The 16,845-nt window shown below is 32.0% G+C and overlaps 1 protein-coding gene across 1 annotated transcript; it reads left to right on the top strand.

The window, feature by feature from the left end:
* The first annotated feature begins 9,170 nt into the window (after positions 1–9,170).
* LOC107421652 (G-type lectin S-receptor-like serine/threonine-protein kinase At1g61370) lies at positions 9,171–13,893 on the top strand. The gene is made up of 7 exons (XM_060812847.1): positions 9,171–10,512; positions 10,627–10,740; positions 11,574–11,770; positions 11,856–12,066; positions 12,632–12,869; positions 13,193–13,343; positions 13,431–13,893. The coding sequence occupies exons 1-7, from the start codon at positions 9,204–9,206 to the stop codon at positions 13,734–13,736; spliced, it is 2,526 nt and encodes an 841-aa protein (XP_060668830.1). The 5' UTR covers positions 9,171–9,203; the 3' UTR covers positions 13,737–13,893.
* The last annotated feature ends 2,952 nt before the right edge of the window (positions 13,894–16,845 follow it).

The raw sequence follows: 16,845 nt of genomic DNA, 5'->3' as shown, positions 1-16,845 counted from the left end.
CACCTTGATGTGAAGTCAGCCTTCTTGAATGGAATATTGAAGGAGGAGGTCTATGTTATGCAACTAGAAGGTTTTGTGAAGAAAGGAAGTGAAGAGAAGGTATACAAGCTACACAAGGCCTTGTATGGCCTTAAACAAGCTCCTAAGGCATGGTATGCCAAGATAGATGGTTTTTTGACAAAGCATGGATTTATGAGGAGTTCTAATGAGCCTACATTGTATATTAGGACTCATGGTTGCATGGTGTTGGTGTCTCTTGATGTTGATGACCTTCTAGTGACCGGTGGTAATGAGAAAGAAGTGAGCAATTTCAAAAGTGAGCTAGAATTGAACTTTGAGATGTCTAACCTTGGAGAGATGAAATACTTTCTTGGCATTCAAGTTGTCCAATCATCCAAGGGCATCTTCATATCTCAAGAAAACTATGTGAAGGAGTTGCTCAAGAAGTTTGACATGGAGGATTGTAATAGCGTTGCCACACCTATGAATGAAGGCACCAAGTTAGTGAAGGATGATGATTCTCCAAAAGTAAATCCTTCCATCTATAGAAGTTTAATTGGTAGCCTTTTATATGTATGCTCTACTAGACTGGATATCATGTTTAGTGTGACTGTTTTGTCAAGATTTATGCATAGTCCATCACAAAATCATCTTAGTTGTGCAAAAAGAATCCTAAGGTATTTGAAAGGTACTAGTGATTTTGGTATATGGTACAAGGATGGCATGAATGAAGGTTTGCTTGGTTATAGTGATAGTGATTGGGCTGGTTCTTTGGATGATAGCAAGAGCACATCGGGCTACATTTACACTCTTGGAAATGGTCATTTCTCATGGAATTCCAAGAAGCAACAAACCGTTGCATAAAGCACCGCGGAAGCCCAGTATATTGCTTGCCCAAGTTGTGCTAATCAAGGTGTTTGGCTTAGGAAATTATTGGAGGACTTGAGCTTGAAGCAAGAGGAAGCCATGGTAATATTGTGTGACAATACTTCAGCAATAGCAATTGCACAAAATCCAGTCCAACATGGGAGGACCAAGCACATACTGGTCAAGTATCATTCCTTAAGGGAATTTGAAGCAAGTGGTGAAGTGAAGTTGGAGTATGTGACTTCCGAGGAGAACTTGGCGGATATCTTCACTAAGCCATTAGGAAAGAAAAGATTTGAGATATTGAGAGGACTTCTCAATGTCTCATACAAAATTGCCAAGGAAGAGTGTTGAAGTGTGGCAATTTTGCCACTTGATGGTGCATGTCACTGGCTAGCATGCACACCTTGGTATCAAATCCTTTCCTTTTATGAGTTTATATTTTTTGTATGTTTTTAATTGATGTAAGATATATTTTGATAATGTTTTATGCCTAAGTTATGTATACAAAAGTATAGGTAAAATTATGCACAAAAGAGTAGGAATGTTATGCTTGAAATACCTATGGTGCTGGATTCATAATTTCCAGCAACATAGTTCCACTATTTATCTTATATCTCAGGTTGCAAATGGTGTTTTGGGCTGAAATTTTGAGGTATATCTACAGACATATATAGAAGACTATGGTTCACATTTCAGGTCAAAATGACAAGGGAAAGTCCATATTCTATTCCAAACAGATTGCTGTATCTGATGGGCCCAGTATGCAGAGTATGGGTTAGTTTTGGAGCTGTTTGGCCCATGATCCGGTTCCAAAACTTTCCTAGCTCTTGGAAAAATATTTATTGATAACCAAGGAAGCATCAAACCAAGTTTCATAAGCAGATAAAAAGGGGAACTAAGTAGGTGAAGCTAGTTTGGTTGTTTACCCAAACTGGTTAAACAATAGGAACTTAGTTCAAACCATGTGCCACTTTTTACTATATTTGGAATAGACATGTTGTAGCTGGTTTTTACCTCTTTTGTTTATGAAAAGTTAGGTGTTGACCATTTTACTTTTTAAATTTCAAATACTTTACTCATTTTGAAAGCTCACATGCTTGGCATATGTGAACTAGTTGTAATTTCAAGCTTATATTGTAAAATGAATGAAATGGCTACACATCTAAGCCTTATTTTCAAAAGCCAACGTGGTCCCCTTCTTCTTATCTCTTCTTCAACACCTTAGAACACTTTAGGAACCCTAAAAACCAGAAAACACCATAACCAAAATCTAAAAACACAACTCACACACAACCATTCCCAAGAGCATCACCAAAAGCTTGCTTGTTGCTAACACTTCAAGCTAGCTTGCTCTTGATCATAACCTTCTCACCCAAACAGATTCCACTTAACCGACTCAAGTTTTCAAAGTCAAGAAAGCAATATACAGGTAAAATAAGCACCTCGTGCATGGTATATAGAATTGAAGAACTTTCTTCTCTCATACGGGTTTATCAATTCTATATCTAATACCTCTATTTATTTTTCACTATTTAGACATCATTCTTTATCTACTGGTAGATATGGATGATATTCTTTTGATTGGGAATAATTTTTCTACCCTCTCTCACTTTGTTGAAACTATTTCAAATGCTTTCTCTCTTAAAGATCTTGGTGATTTGAATTATTTCCATGGAGTTGAGGTAACTCCAAGTAAAGATTGTCTTCTTTTCACACAGAGGAAATATATTTATATTCATATTCTAGATGCCAAAGACGTTACCACACCAATGTCAACTTCTGCAACTTTTAACTCTCATGGATGGAACAAATGTAACTGATGCGACTTAGTATCGCCTGGTTGTCGTAATCTTCAATACCTATCTTTGACTCATCTTGATATTTTGTTTACTGTTAATAAATTATCCCAGTTTATGCATAAGCCTATCGGAACTCATTGGGCTACTGTGAAAAGACTTCTTCGATATGTTAGAGGTACAAGTCCTGCAGTTCATTTCTTAACGTGACCCTTCCTTATCTCTTCATGCTTTTTATGATACTGATTGGGGCAGTAATAAGGATGACAACACTTATAAGGATGACAGTACTTCAACCTTGGCGTATGTTATGTATCTTGGTTCCAACACAATTTTTTGGATGTCCAAGAAGCAACACATGGTCTCTTGTTCTTCTACTAAAGCTGCGCACTTCTCAATTGCTACTCTGATATCTGAATATGCTGGCTTAGGTCTTTGTTGTTTGAGTTAAAACTGGCTATACCTCAACTTCCAATCATATACTGTAATAATGTGAGTGCTACGTACATTTGTACAAATCGTATTCTTCACTCTAAAATGAAGCACATGAAGGTCAACTTCCATTTTGTCCGAGAAAAGATTTCTCAAGGTGAACTACATATGTGCCGTATTTCGAGCAAAGAGTAGATCACTGATGCTCTAAACAAGCCATTAGTTATCCTGGTGCTATCTCTTGTTTCACTTATCTGTTATAAATAAATTTTGTCAATCCTTTAGTGTATCGTTCTCAACATTAACTATCAGTTTGTATAAATACTAGTTTCTACTCATTCAATAATATATAATTTTCTTGATCAATTTACAATAACTCATATACTAAGGACTCATATGAAGTTTCTAAGCCAATTGATGCAGCAAATTCTCAACTGCATGTTAATAATGTTGCTATTGTATCTAGTGAGGAACAACGATTATTGATGATGATAACAACACCTTGTGTGATGCCTATTGTTAAATGCAGATCTTAATGATAATAATGAGGATGTGAATGCAATATGATTATGGTGCAAATTTGGATTAAGCTTGTTCCCCTATTCATAGGGTTGGTTATCAAAAGCATGCTTTTTGCAATCCTTTCATGCCTAACGATGATGCTACTCCTCTAGGATAGGGTTTGAGACATGTAGATGAGGTTGCTCATTATGTGGTTCAACAACTTAATGTAGATACTGCGGCTGGTGTTCATACCATTGATAGTTCTCCAATTGCAATGACTGGTGTTGCTTTGGTTCCGTATGTTTTTGATACAAAGGTTTTATGTTTGTATAAGACTAATCTAGCTTTGGTTGTGCTTGATGAGACTGTTATTGAGACCAAAGATGGAGTGCCTTGTTTTTTGGTGACTTCTAAACAAAGTTGGTCATAGGTTTATCTTCCCAAAGCTTTGGGTGGGGCTTAGCATGTGGGGCATAAATCAATCTCTAAGGCCATGTTTAGCCACGTTTTCTATTTTCAGTTTTCAAAATATTATTTTTAAAAATACAAAAAATAGAAAATTGCTTTTATTTGTTTCATGAAAACAAGGGATGTTTGATCAGTAGTATTTGAAAACAGTTTTTAAACTAAAAATAGAAAATATCAATTTAATGTTTTCTAATTTTTTTTTATTTTTTTATTTTTTTAAGTTGGTTTTGAAAATTGATGGCAAATGGGTTTATTTTTGTTGTAGAAATAGTTTTCTATTTTGTAGAGCAGAAAACTATTTAAAACCAATTGCCCACACAGGCCCTAAATCTTCCAACAAATAATGTTTTTTAAGGTGCTTCATTTCTTTGTAGTTGTTTGGTTTGTTTCTTTAGGATTTGTTTTTCTTTATTTTGTTCTTATTTTTGTTTTCCTCATTTCTTTGACATTTTGTTTTCTTTAATAAATTGTGGGGTTCCCATAACCTTTTGTAATTGTTGTTATTATTATTGTTGTTGTTGTTGTTATAAGTTAGGATATTTTTATTTAATTTTTTTTTCATTTTTTGTTGGAAAATAAACAATCTTTATTAAGAAAATGAAATAGTAGATACATTAGCTATGATTGTTCGAATAAGCTAAGATGTCGCTTCCTCTAACTAAGATTCAAACCATTGTCCAAATCATGAGCCACATTGGTTGTCTCTCTGTCTCTCTTGGAGAGAAAACATATGTAAGTCGACTGTGATTTGCTAAAGTATTCTTATTATCTTCTTTAATCATATATGTTTTTTTGAATGCTTTTTATTTATGCTGATTTTCAGTTCTTTGAGAAGATACTTAGATCTAAGAAGAAGTAATGCTACCATGTAAAATCCTCTACTTCAACTCTAAGCTATGTAAGATATGGGACCAACTTGCTCGTACACTTCTGACTCATTACAATTAAAAGCAACTCATGAATGAGGTGCCGACATAGTTGCCAACACAATCACTTTAACGATCAAGTCAGGCATCATTGAGTTCATTATGATTTTGGGGTTAAAAGTGCTAGAGAAAGTTTGGAAAAAGAAGAATAAACTTAATGCCTCCAAAAAGTGGGTAATATCCTTTACCTAGTGCTAATAAATTGATATTTATAAATAAAGATTCCCCAAAGGGTTTCATCTGATACTAAAATGCATCTTGATTGGTGCAACTTTCCACATCATTTTGGGGTCCATCCTCATATCAATAGCTTCTTGCCAATGAAAGGGCAATACTTTACGGATGAAGATATGTCTTCGCGTGCTAAAAAGCACTTTTTGCTTTTGCATCCCCACAAATCCTTCACTTCAGGATTCAAGTAATCAAGTCATGCTTCTAATTAACCACAAAAGGGACCACTAGCCACTTGACCTTCATTAATTTAAATGCCTCCACATTCTTTTCATTTAAGACCTGTGAGCCTTCAAAAGCACAAAGTAAGAAGGGAATGACTTACTAAAGTACAATATAAGTGTGAGTACTTTTCCTACTAATATCAGGCTTCTCTGACAAGTAAATTAGATTTAGGTGAAAATAAAATCATGCAAGCAATGGTCCAAAAAGGACAATATCATACTAGTGGAGCAAATTGTTGACCTAGGTTATGAGAAAATGATATCAAAGCTTGAACCCAACCATAAATGTGCCAAAAAGGACATTAGACTCCAAAGAAGGTGGATTCTAAGAATATAAGGTATTTCGGACAAGCAAATTAGATTTTGGTCAAAATAAAACCATGTGAGCAATGGTCCAAAAAGGGCAATATCATGCTATTGGAGCATGTTGTCGACCTGGGTCATGAGAAAATGATATCAAAGCTTTAACTCGACTATATCTGTGCCAACAAGGATATTAGACTTCAAAGAAAGTAGATTGTAAGACTTATGAGCCTTGTCAATTGCAACGTAAGAAAGGAAAGGATTGGTGAAATGATATAGAAGTGTGAGAATAAATGATATATATAAACCCCCATTTTTAGATTATGGAGGAATTTTTTTTATTAAATATAGAGATTAGCAAACCTACAGGGTTCATTTGTTGAATTAGACTAGATTGAATAAGATAGGAGCATTTCAATTCTTGTTTAATCAAATTAAACTATTCATGAAATAGTATTGTCAAATTCAGTATTATCTCATTCAACAAACAGGCTCATAAATTTTAAATTCTTTAATAATCTGCACATTTCAAAATTTAAAAATTGAAATGTAGCTGGAGGCATATAGCTTGTCATATTTTCCTTTTGGCAATAAAATTACTATTATATCTTTCAACTAAAAATAAAATTTTATTTTGCCCTCTATTTATAGTAATAATAATAGACATATATAAGGAAATTATCATTTATGTTTATTTTAATCATCATATATAATTAGAACAAGTAAGCTTTTTACTAAATATTCAAATTTTAATTTTGTAACATTTATCAATATTAAATGAAAGTTTACCAAACATTAATAAGACTAAAAAAAACTTATTGTTGTTTCAGTAGAAATTTTGTTGATATTTCATAATCTATAACAACCTCGAAAGTTTTAAAATATAAACGTACGTGTTGAAGACACCAAGTTTTTTATTTATAATTTATTGTATGATACATTAAGATGATGTGTCATTACTTTATTAATTTATTATTTGAAAAATTAATTAACATAAATTAGCAAAAATTTCATCTACCTTTTCTAAGTTTGGTGGAAACTCATATAGACCTCTAAAATTTGAAAAAATTTCACTTATACCCGTAAAGTTTAGATAATTATCATTTACCATACTTTTATTTGGTTATTTTACTAAATTAATTCATAAAAAGTCAGTTTTATTTATCTATGCCTAAATATAAATATTGAAACTTCATTTTATGTATATTAAAAAAAAATTAATTCATTTTGTTTTTCCATTTGCATTCTTTTTTTTGTTATGGTTTTAGTCGTTATGAAACTGCAATATAATTAAATTGATTACAGTTTTATACTTTTTTTTTTTTTTAACCAAAATAAACATCAAAACTTTAATTTCTCAATTTTTTATTTAACAATATACATTCAAGTCCTATTAGGATACCCAGGTGGCAAAGACACCGGATGAAAATCACACGTCCTAGATTTAAGATTCAGTGCGAAAATCTCTATTCCCTAATTTATCAAATATATATATATAGTAAGATGAAAATAAAATTTATAATATAAGAATTAATATGAGATCTTTCTTTTTCAACCATTATATGGCATGATGTATTGAAATTTACAACTATATTTATTAATTATTAGGTTCTGATAAAGTTTACTTTTTCTAAATGAGATTTAATATGTACTAAACTCATATTTGGCTATTTTTTAAATTTTAAATTTTAGTTTTTAATATGATCCAATATTTATTAATGGTAAACCTTAGTTTAATATAGCAAGATGAACTTTAATTAAGGCTGATTGTATATATGTGTATATATATATATATATGTATTACAAAAATAATATGGTAAAAAAATATAATGGATAATATCCATTATTGTCAGATCTACATGATTTTTGTGAAGTGACTGCTACATATAAATGTCTCTCATAATCACTATTTTTTTCTTTTTTTATTTTATTTTATTTTTTATAAAGGCTCTCATAGTCACTCTTCATAAATTCATTACCTAGTAAATAACATTTTTTTACATACTTAATTATTATAAAGTAGATGATTGGATACTAATTTAATATTTAGAATTTTTTGCATCTTTACCCCTCGAACTTTTGCACAACACCCCACCCCTGCGTGGGTTGCAGTGGCTGAGCTAGCCACAACCCATGCTGTGGTGAGGGGTTCGACACTTGGGGGAGAGGTGTATGCCGCAGCAGCAGCAACAACAACAACAAAAAAACACCCACCCCTGCAACTATAGTCTTACGTTTAGCGGATACGGGTGAAAATTTTTTAAAAGTTTAAATGTAAAATTTACGAGACAAACTGCAAATCAGTACAAAGTTAAGGAGCCATATACGTAAATCACCTTAACATTTATATTGGCATATAGAAGGGTAAAATAAACACGGCATAAGTCAATTTATTATTATTATTATTTTTTAATCAACTAAGATGTTAAATTGGTAAGTGATGATTTTTTAAACATAAAAAATATCATAGATATAAATAATTGACCAATTAAAAGGGAGAAATGAAATAAAAAATAAACCAATAATATATTAGCAAGTCAATGCTTGATATAATATTTATTTATTTATATATATATATATATATTGTTGGAGAATTTTAATATCATACCTGATGGCACATAAAATTTGGAAGTTGCCACCAATTTTCAATATCATCTGGATTGTTCCAAAAAAATATTTGATAAATAACCTGTGCTCATAGCATGATTGATATATAAAGTAAAACCTTGGAAATCCCGAGAAAGTATGATACAAAAATCATGTTTATCAGCCCAAAGGAAGAGACTCTCCAATAGTTTTTTAGGAAATCGAAGTCTCGACCTTACATATTTTACATTTTAGCACGCTTTGAATGACATTATGAAACATCCGCCAAATATTGCAGGATTGAATGTACAGTGTGATCATGTCAGAGAATTAACCAATGACAACAAAGTAAAACTTGATAGATATATGTCTGGTACGCCGCCAATTTTAAATCATAAGATGACAAATCTTATTACCCAAGTCCATCATCTTTCTTTTCAAAAAAAAATCAAAAACTTAAAATAATAAAAATAATAATTACCCAAGTCAATTAGAAAAATCATACAAAAGAAAAAAGTCGTTAGTAAAAAATAAAAAAATAAATAAAAAGAGATAAGCGTAAATGAAATACCAGGATGTCAAATCTTACATTTCTTTATTTTTATTTTTTAATTTGTATCTTTCTATATGCCTACTTGTATAGGCCAGGCAATAAAATACAGACGGAATCAATGACTTGAAGGTATATAAAATTAGAAAACGATAATGATGAACGATATTGCACACAAAATTTCAAACTTCTATATTAAAATAAATCAAACCAGGGCTCGTGGACTTTGAATCATAGGTACAAGCACAAAGCATTTACCAAAACTGAACTTGGAGCAAAAGGCTTACTGATTTTACCATAACATTCTTGGAAAATGAGTGTCAAAGAGAGAGAGAGCAGTCTGTTGCGTTTATTCATACTTTTATTGATCCACTTGTTTCCAGCATATCATTGCTATGCAATTTATAACATAACTTTTTCTCAACCATTATCTCAAGGACAAACTCTGGTCTCACCTAGCCAAATTTTCGAATTAGGATTCTTCACTCCTAATAACTCTACAAATCAATATATTGGTATTTGGTACAAGGAAAATTCTCCACGCAAAAGAGTCGTATGGGTCGCAAACAGAGAGAATCCTCTAGCAGTCACAGACTCTTCTGCAAATCTAACAATTTCAAGCAATGGAAATCTGAATCTTGTGGATGGAAAGGGTAAGTCTGTCTGGTCAACTGATATTGTTCCGGGATCAAATGGTTCAGTTGCAGTGCTTTTCGACAACGGAAGCTTCGTTCTCACAGACGGTGTTTCGGGACAATTTCTGTGGCAGAGCTTTGATCATCCTGGTAATACGTTATTAACCAAAGCTCAGATTTTCCTTAATGTTAAGACTAAAGAGAGAAATGGGTTGACTTCCTGGAAAACCGAAAATGATCCTTCACTTGGAGACTTCATGGCTGTACTTTCAGGAGATAGGCCTCCACAAGCTTTCATTTGGAATGGATCGGTTCCTCATTGGAGAAGTGGTCCATGGGATAAGTCCAAGTTCAATGGTGTCCCTCAAATGGATCCATCATATCTTAGCGGATTTAAACTTGTAGAAAATTTAGACATGGGAACAGTTAATTTCACTTTTGATCCATACAACACCACTAGCTTATATTATCTGTTCCTTTCATCACAAGGTGTTTTAAGGCTTATGAAGAAGACCAAAAAAGCAGATTGGTCTTCGATTTTTGATGCACCAAACAGTACATGCGACGTATATGCGGCTTGTGGACCTTTTGCGGTATGCAAACCATCTGAATCTCCCATCTGTAAATGTTTGAAAGGCTTTGTGCCGAAATCAAACGATGAGTGGAGCAGAGGAAACTGGAAAAGAGGGTGCATCAGGCGAACAGAATTACTTTGTGAGAAAAACACTAGTAAATCAGCTTCATCCGGAGGCAAAAATGATGGGTTTTGGAAGAGCGGTATGGTGAAACTTCCCAACTTTCATGAATATTTGCAGATTATAGACCCCAATAGATGCAGTGAACGGTGCCAAACAAATTGTTCATGCATAGCATATGCATTTGTAAATGGCATAGGGTGTTTGGTGTGGTCCAAAGAGCTTGTTGACATTCAGGAATTCCCGTTTGGTGGACAAGATCTTTTTGTTCGCCTTGCACATGCAGAGCTAGGTGAGCTATGAAGACCTCTTTGATCATTAAGTACATAACTTTTTTATTTTATTTATTTCTTTATTGTTTTTTGGGATATAACAATATGCATATCATGTTCTTAATTGTACTTAGTTGGGAATCAGCTAATGAAGAGGAAACTAATCATCATCTTCGTCGCTATCAGTATAGGTGTCATCTTAAGTGTCATGTTCATCGCTTGGTACAGGTGGAGAGCAAAGCGAAAGGGTAAGAAATATGGAAATATACATTTGATGTTGTATATGCTTTTTCTCTCTGCCTCTCTGTAAGCCCGTCATACATTCTCAGATATTCACACACATGTAATAGTAATTTATTAACAAACTGTTAAGTAATTTACAAACAATCTGTTAACAGGGAATTTGTAGTTAATAAGACATATCAATTATCTCCGTAAAATAAGAAGTAATTTTAAAGAGACATTTTACTAGGTCAACTGTTGCAAACATACCAGATTAGACCCAAAAAAAATAATAATAATAATAAATAAAAGAAAGAAAGAAAGAAAGACAAAAGAGGCTTGTAGCTTATGGGAACAGCTGAGGATTTGTGGGGTAGATTTTTGACATGGAAATGATTTTCTTATTGAATGTGTTACATGAGTGCGTTGTGTTGGCTTAATGTGCAGAGTCCAGTCTACTTATAAATCTTTTGGGAATGAGATATAATGTGGTATGAGAAGCTCTAAGTGAAAGTTACAGTATGAAGAATGATCATTATGTTGAAATTGTACAGCCTCTTACAGATATTTTGCAGTTTTCATTTTTGTCATGATCATATAAGAAACTAGGTTCTTTTATCGCTTGAGCAATCAAGGTGAAAAATATCATGCAAACGCACATACATATGGACATCATGGATTCACCTGTACAACATCTATATCCTGTACACATATATGCAATACTTCATGATCAAGCTACTAGAACTTTTCATTGCCTTTAATATATATTATAGCCTGCTGTTAAAGTTGTATATTGGAATATATTGTATGCTTCATGTTTTTAGCTCCACCTAAGTTTGATAGCTAACTCAAAAATCAGGAAACCTTACCAAGGATTCAAGAAAAAAGTTCGATTTGATTGAGACAAGTGAGAATACAAAAGACACTTCCCAAAGCACAAGCCTGCAGGACCCTTTAGACCTTGCTATGTTTGACTTTGATAGCATAGTAATTGCTACAAATTCCTTCAGCGAAACAAACAAACTTGGGCAAGGAGGATTTGGATCTGTTTACAAGGTGAAAATTAATACATTATGACAACCAAAAGATGGTAACATAAACGATAACATAAATGGATTGACAAAATATTGGCTACTTGCAGGGAAAACTGGAGGATGGGAAGGAAGTAGCAATTAAAAGGCTCTCTAGTAACTCAGGACAAGGCATCAAGGAGTTCAAAAATGAGATGCTTTTGATCTCCAAACTACAGCACAGAAATCTTGTTAAGCTTTTGGGTTGCTGTACATATGAAGACGAGAAGCTAATAATTTACGAGTTCATGCCCAATAAAAGTTTGGATTTCCTTCTCTTTGGTAGGTTCTATTGCAATATACTTTTCATTATGACACATTTTGCCCTTCAACTTTAGAGATTGATAATCTGTTTGCTCCCTCAATAGAATTGGTACAAGACACTTCTTGAACTGCCATGAAAAGGTTCTTATAAAAGAGATAGGTCGCCATAAACATGTAAACTACACCTTGTAGAAACTTTCCCTGCTTAGCTAAATGTTTCCTTCAAGCTGCTTCAAGGCATCACAGCAAAAGAATCATATACAGTAGTATATGAAGCATAGACCTCAGCACTTATAAATAATGTGAAATCAAATTGCATTTCAGATTGTCTTATGAAGTATCAAGTAAACATTGACAGGTTCATTTTGGCTCCACATGAATCCGTCTGCTCTGTTTCATATTTAGTAGGAATAGTATTTTATTGTTGCTTAAAAATGTTTATATACATATATATATATATATATGCCTATCATAGCTAAAATTGAAAATCTATATGCTAATTTCTACCTTCTTCTTCTAAAATTGGTAAGCATATATAGAATAGCACTATTGACCAAATTTTAATGGGTGCTTCATTAATAAGACCCAAAAAGAAGATCAGAGCTAAATTGGGCTGCACGCTTCAACATTATTCAAGGTGTTGCTAAAGGTCTTGTATATCTGCATCGTGATTCATATTCAAGGGTAATACATCGAGATTTAAAGGCCAGCAACATTCTCTTGGATGCGAAGATGAATCCAAAAATATCAGATTTTGGATTGGCACGGATTTTTCAGGAGACAATAGATCTAGCTACAACTCATAGGATTGTGGGAACAATGTAAGCATCCTTTCTCTTCTGAACAATGTGATTTGTGTATTATCAAGCAAATTATTGCTGTAATGATCATTAAGTGAACGTAAAGACTGAACCTAAGTTGGTCAGTTGTGTTAGCAGATACCCTTTATTTCCACACGATCTTATAGCATGCGTAATATATAAATAAAAACACTCTGCTGCAATATCTGCTCTCTTTGATTGACAGTTCTGCATTTTGATAATGAAATTAATACGGATGGATGCGACTTAGAGCTAGTGTAATTAACACTGGTAAATGACGTTCATATACTGAACATTAACACAGTTTCAATAATCTGTTGCAGTGGCTATATGGCTCCAGAGTATGCAATGGGAGGAATATTTTCAGAGAAATCTGATGTGTACAGCTTTGGAGTGTTGCTGCTAGAGATAGTTAGCGGCATGAAGAATAACAGCTTCCATCATGGTGAACAAAAGCTAAGCATAATAGTTCATGTGAGTTCACAAGTCTCCCATCTTATCTTAGTAAGTCATTTTGATCTGCTCAAAACTTGATTCTGACAGATGTGGAATACATATCAGGCATGGCAACTTTGGAGTCAAAGCCGGGCGTTGGATTTAATGGATGAAGCATTAGCCAATTCGTTTTCATCATCAGAAGTTGTGAGATGCATAGACGTTGGTCTTCTTTGTGCACAAGACAATCCCATGGACAGGCCAACCATGGCAGAGGTAGTCTTCATGCTAAGCAATGAAACAGATCGTCCAAAGCCCAAGCGACCTTTGTTTTATTTTCAAAACTCGATGAAATTCGATTTTGATCCACCAAGTGGTAAGGAAAATTGTTCAACAAATGAAGCATCCAAATCGATTGTTGAAGCTCGTTAAGTTATGACGTAGAGGGAATATAGAAGTTTGATTAAATGATCCATTTTAGGATCCAATCTACTTGAATTGTTGGCCGCAGAGCTATATGTAGAATATTGTGCTGCCTGACTTATGTGCAAGGCTTTGACGTACACATTCTCACTCTCTTGGAATGTAATCCCCAAAAAAAAAAAAAAAAAAGAAAAAAAAAAAGAAAAAATGGAAATCCAATAAGCGATTCGAACTCATTTCTATGAACTATTAAACTGTTTCCAAAGGAAGGTTCTAGTTAACTCTCAATTGGTAGTAATACCTTAAAGATATTTTTATTTTTATATTTTGGATGTATCAGTAGTAAGATTATATTTTTTTATTAAAAAAATTCTATTAGTCTTTTCTTTTAACCCAAAAAAAAAAAAAATTCAGTTATTACTTTTTAGTACATCATCTCGAAGAGTTAAATAAAACTATTAAAGTGTTTTTTTTTTTTAATAAAAATTCTATGGATATTTTTAATTTGGTAACCAAAAAAAAAAAAAGAAAAAAAATACCAATCCCCTAGTGCACTTATAACTTGATAATTCCTATTTATATATTTTTATAAATATTTTTTTTCAAAAATATTCAAATTTGGTAAAAATTGATGAAAAATTAAATTTTATATTTATTTATATATTTTTAATATGTAATAATCAATTTAAATTTAAATGTGATAAAAATATTTCAAAGTTTATCCAAATTAAAATATAGAAATAGAAATTTTGAAATTTTGAAAAGGAACTGTTATTCCTTCAAATTGAAGAATATCTAATCTTATGGAATAGCTATTGCTAAATTCAAAAATTTAATAAGTATAAAAAAAAAAATCTATAAAATAGGTATTTTATTGTTACGTTTATTCCATAAACCAAACATACACTTGTCTTCTTTTTTTTTTTTTTTAACAAAAAAAAAAATTCTATTAAACAGTTACTATAGGGGAAAATGGTGGGCAACCCTATTGAGGTTATAAATTTGTTTGGCAAAATAAAAAAAAAAAATTCTATTAAACAGTTCCTATGGGGAAAAATGGTGGTCAACCCTGATGAGGTTATAAATTTGTTCGGCAAATTAAAAGAAAATTTTATATATATATATATATATACACGATAATATTATGGTTCATTTCATCCGCATGTAGATCTGCATCATACACTACCCTTATATATATATATATCAATAATGATCTAATTGTGTACATAATTTATTTTATTGTTGGCTATTTTAAACGTAAGGTTAGAAAAATAATATATTATAATATTAATTTTTAATATTAATTTTTATTTTTATATTTTAATATAAATATTTTGTTAAAAAAACAAACCTTTTAATGTGAATTTATTAAATTGTTATATCGTATAAAAATAATATTGAATATTTTTAAAAGAAATTAAATTTTTTTGTATTTTTATTCATACTCTCGTTTAATATTGTATTACATCAATATCATGTTACATCAAAACTCATATATATATATATATATATATACACACACACGCATATGTTTATATATTTTGCTTTTAATTAAAGGAAATATTATATGAGTCACTAAAAATGCTACTGAAACAACACATTTAATGCAATAATTAACACATTTTTATTTATTTTTAATGAAGCTCAAATGAATTAATACCAAGTGAACTCGCTTAACTCAAAATTAATATATTTTTTTATCCAAAAAAAAAAAAAACTCCAAATTAACATATCTTGGATCAAAACTCATATATATATATATATATAATATTTTTGCTTTTAGTTAAAGTATATTATATGAGTCACTCAAAATGCTACTGGACCGACAGATTTTATGCAATGATTAACATTTTTCTTTTTAATGAAGCTCAAATCAATACCACGTCAACTCGCTTAATTTAAAATTGACATATTATTTAGTGAAAAAAAGTTCAAAATTAACATTTCTTGGAGATGCATTTAGTATCTGATTTAGATGCCTAGTGTGTCTGAAAAAAATATTTAAAAATATTAAATTTAGATATTTGTATCCTATCGAATCAAAGAATCATGATACATATAGATATATATATTTAAAATAGATTTCATTCTTAGAATGTTGATAAGTACTATCTCGTTAAAACGTTCTATATGACTTTTCTCAAAGCATTTCTTTAGATAAAGATTCTGTCCATGTCATTAATTTTGAATAGAACAATAAGCCAATTAATCGAATAACTTTGCTTCTCTTTTAATCTCATTTATTTGATGTACTTACAATCAAGATTTAAAATATCCGATTTTTTTTTTTCCTTAAATAAAAATTCTATCGCTATTTGTAACGTGGTAAACAAAAAAATAACAATCCCATGGTGCACTTATAACTTGCACGCCACATTCAACTCTCTGAACCTCTCCACCCAATCCCAGTCTTCCTCCATGACTCCTTGTCTCTCCCGTCCTCCCAACCATAGCGACGGGATACCAAGACAATTGTTCCTGTTCAACCTTTCTAACGTTTTATTTTATTTTATTTTATTTAAAATATATAGTTAACCGAATAATATTAAATAAGAAATTGAGGTCATGGCATGACAACTTAAAGGGACTGGGGTAAGATGGAGAACATCCTTGTTTTGTTTATCTCTCACTTTCTCTTTGTAGATGCACGAGTTTGGCGACTGAGTCCAACTGAAACAGTTGACACGTTAGTTCACATAGTTTCTCGGAAACTACTCTCATATATTACAAGGGGTTTGCATTTTCATACATTTCTACACTTTGACTAAAGTGATGAAGCGAGCACGAAACCACCAACCATAGGATAGAATAAGCAGTAACGGGAAAATGAAACCAACAACTAGATTTTGGTCTAGCATGACATATAGACTTGATACAAAGCACCTAAGACTAGGATGGCAGTCTGTTTAGGTTGCTTTTCTCTTCCATATTCAGTTCTCTGTTATGCTTTTTGACTTCCATAGTTGCAAGCTTCATGCAAAGCGCCTTAAAGTAGTAACTTGGCAGTCGTTTGAGGTTTTTCTTCCACATTCAGTTCTATCTGGTATGCTCTTCGACTTCTATATATAGTTCTGTGCTTTATGCTACAATTAGAAAATTTCTTTGCAAATATCAAAAG

The sequence above is a fragment of the Ziziphus jujuba genome, chromosome 1, assembly GCF_031755915.1.
Source record: "Ziziphus jujuba cultivar Dongzao chromosome 1, ASM3175591v1".
Lineage (NCBI taxonomy): Eukaryota > Viridiplantae > Streptophyta > Magnoliopsida > Rosales > Rhamnaceae > Ziziphus > Ziziphus jujuba.
The sequence above is the reverse complement of the archived record's forward strand: the minus strand, read 5'-3'. Positions and strand labels throughout refer to the sequence as shown.

Excerpts from the sequence above, each read along its gene's own strand:
- LOC107421652 (XM_060812847.1), top strand. The coding sequence starts at position 9,204 with ATGAGTGTCAAAGAGAGAGAGAGCAGTCTGTTGCGTTTATTCATACTT. Across the intron at positions 11,771-11,855 it reads GATTTGGATCTGTTTACAAG|GGAAAACTGGAGGATGGGAA; the intron begins GTGAAAATTAAT and ends GGCTACTTGCAG. Across the intron at positions 13,344-13,430 it reads AGCTAAGCATAATAGTTCAT|GCATGGCAACTTTGGAGTCA; the intron begins GTGAGTTCACAA and ends AATACATATCAG.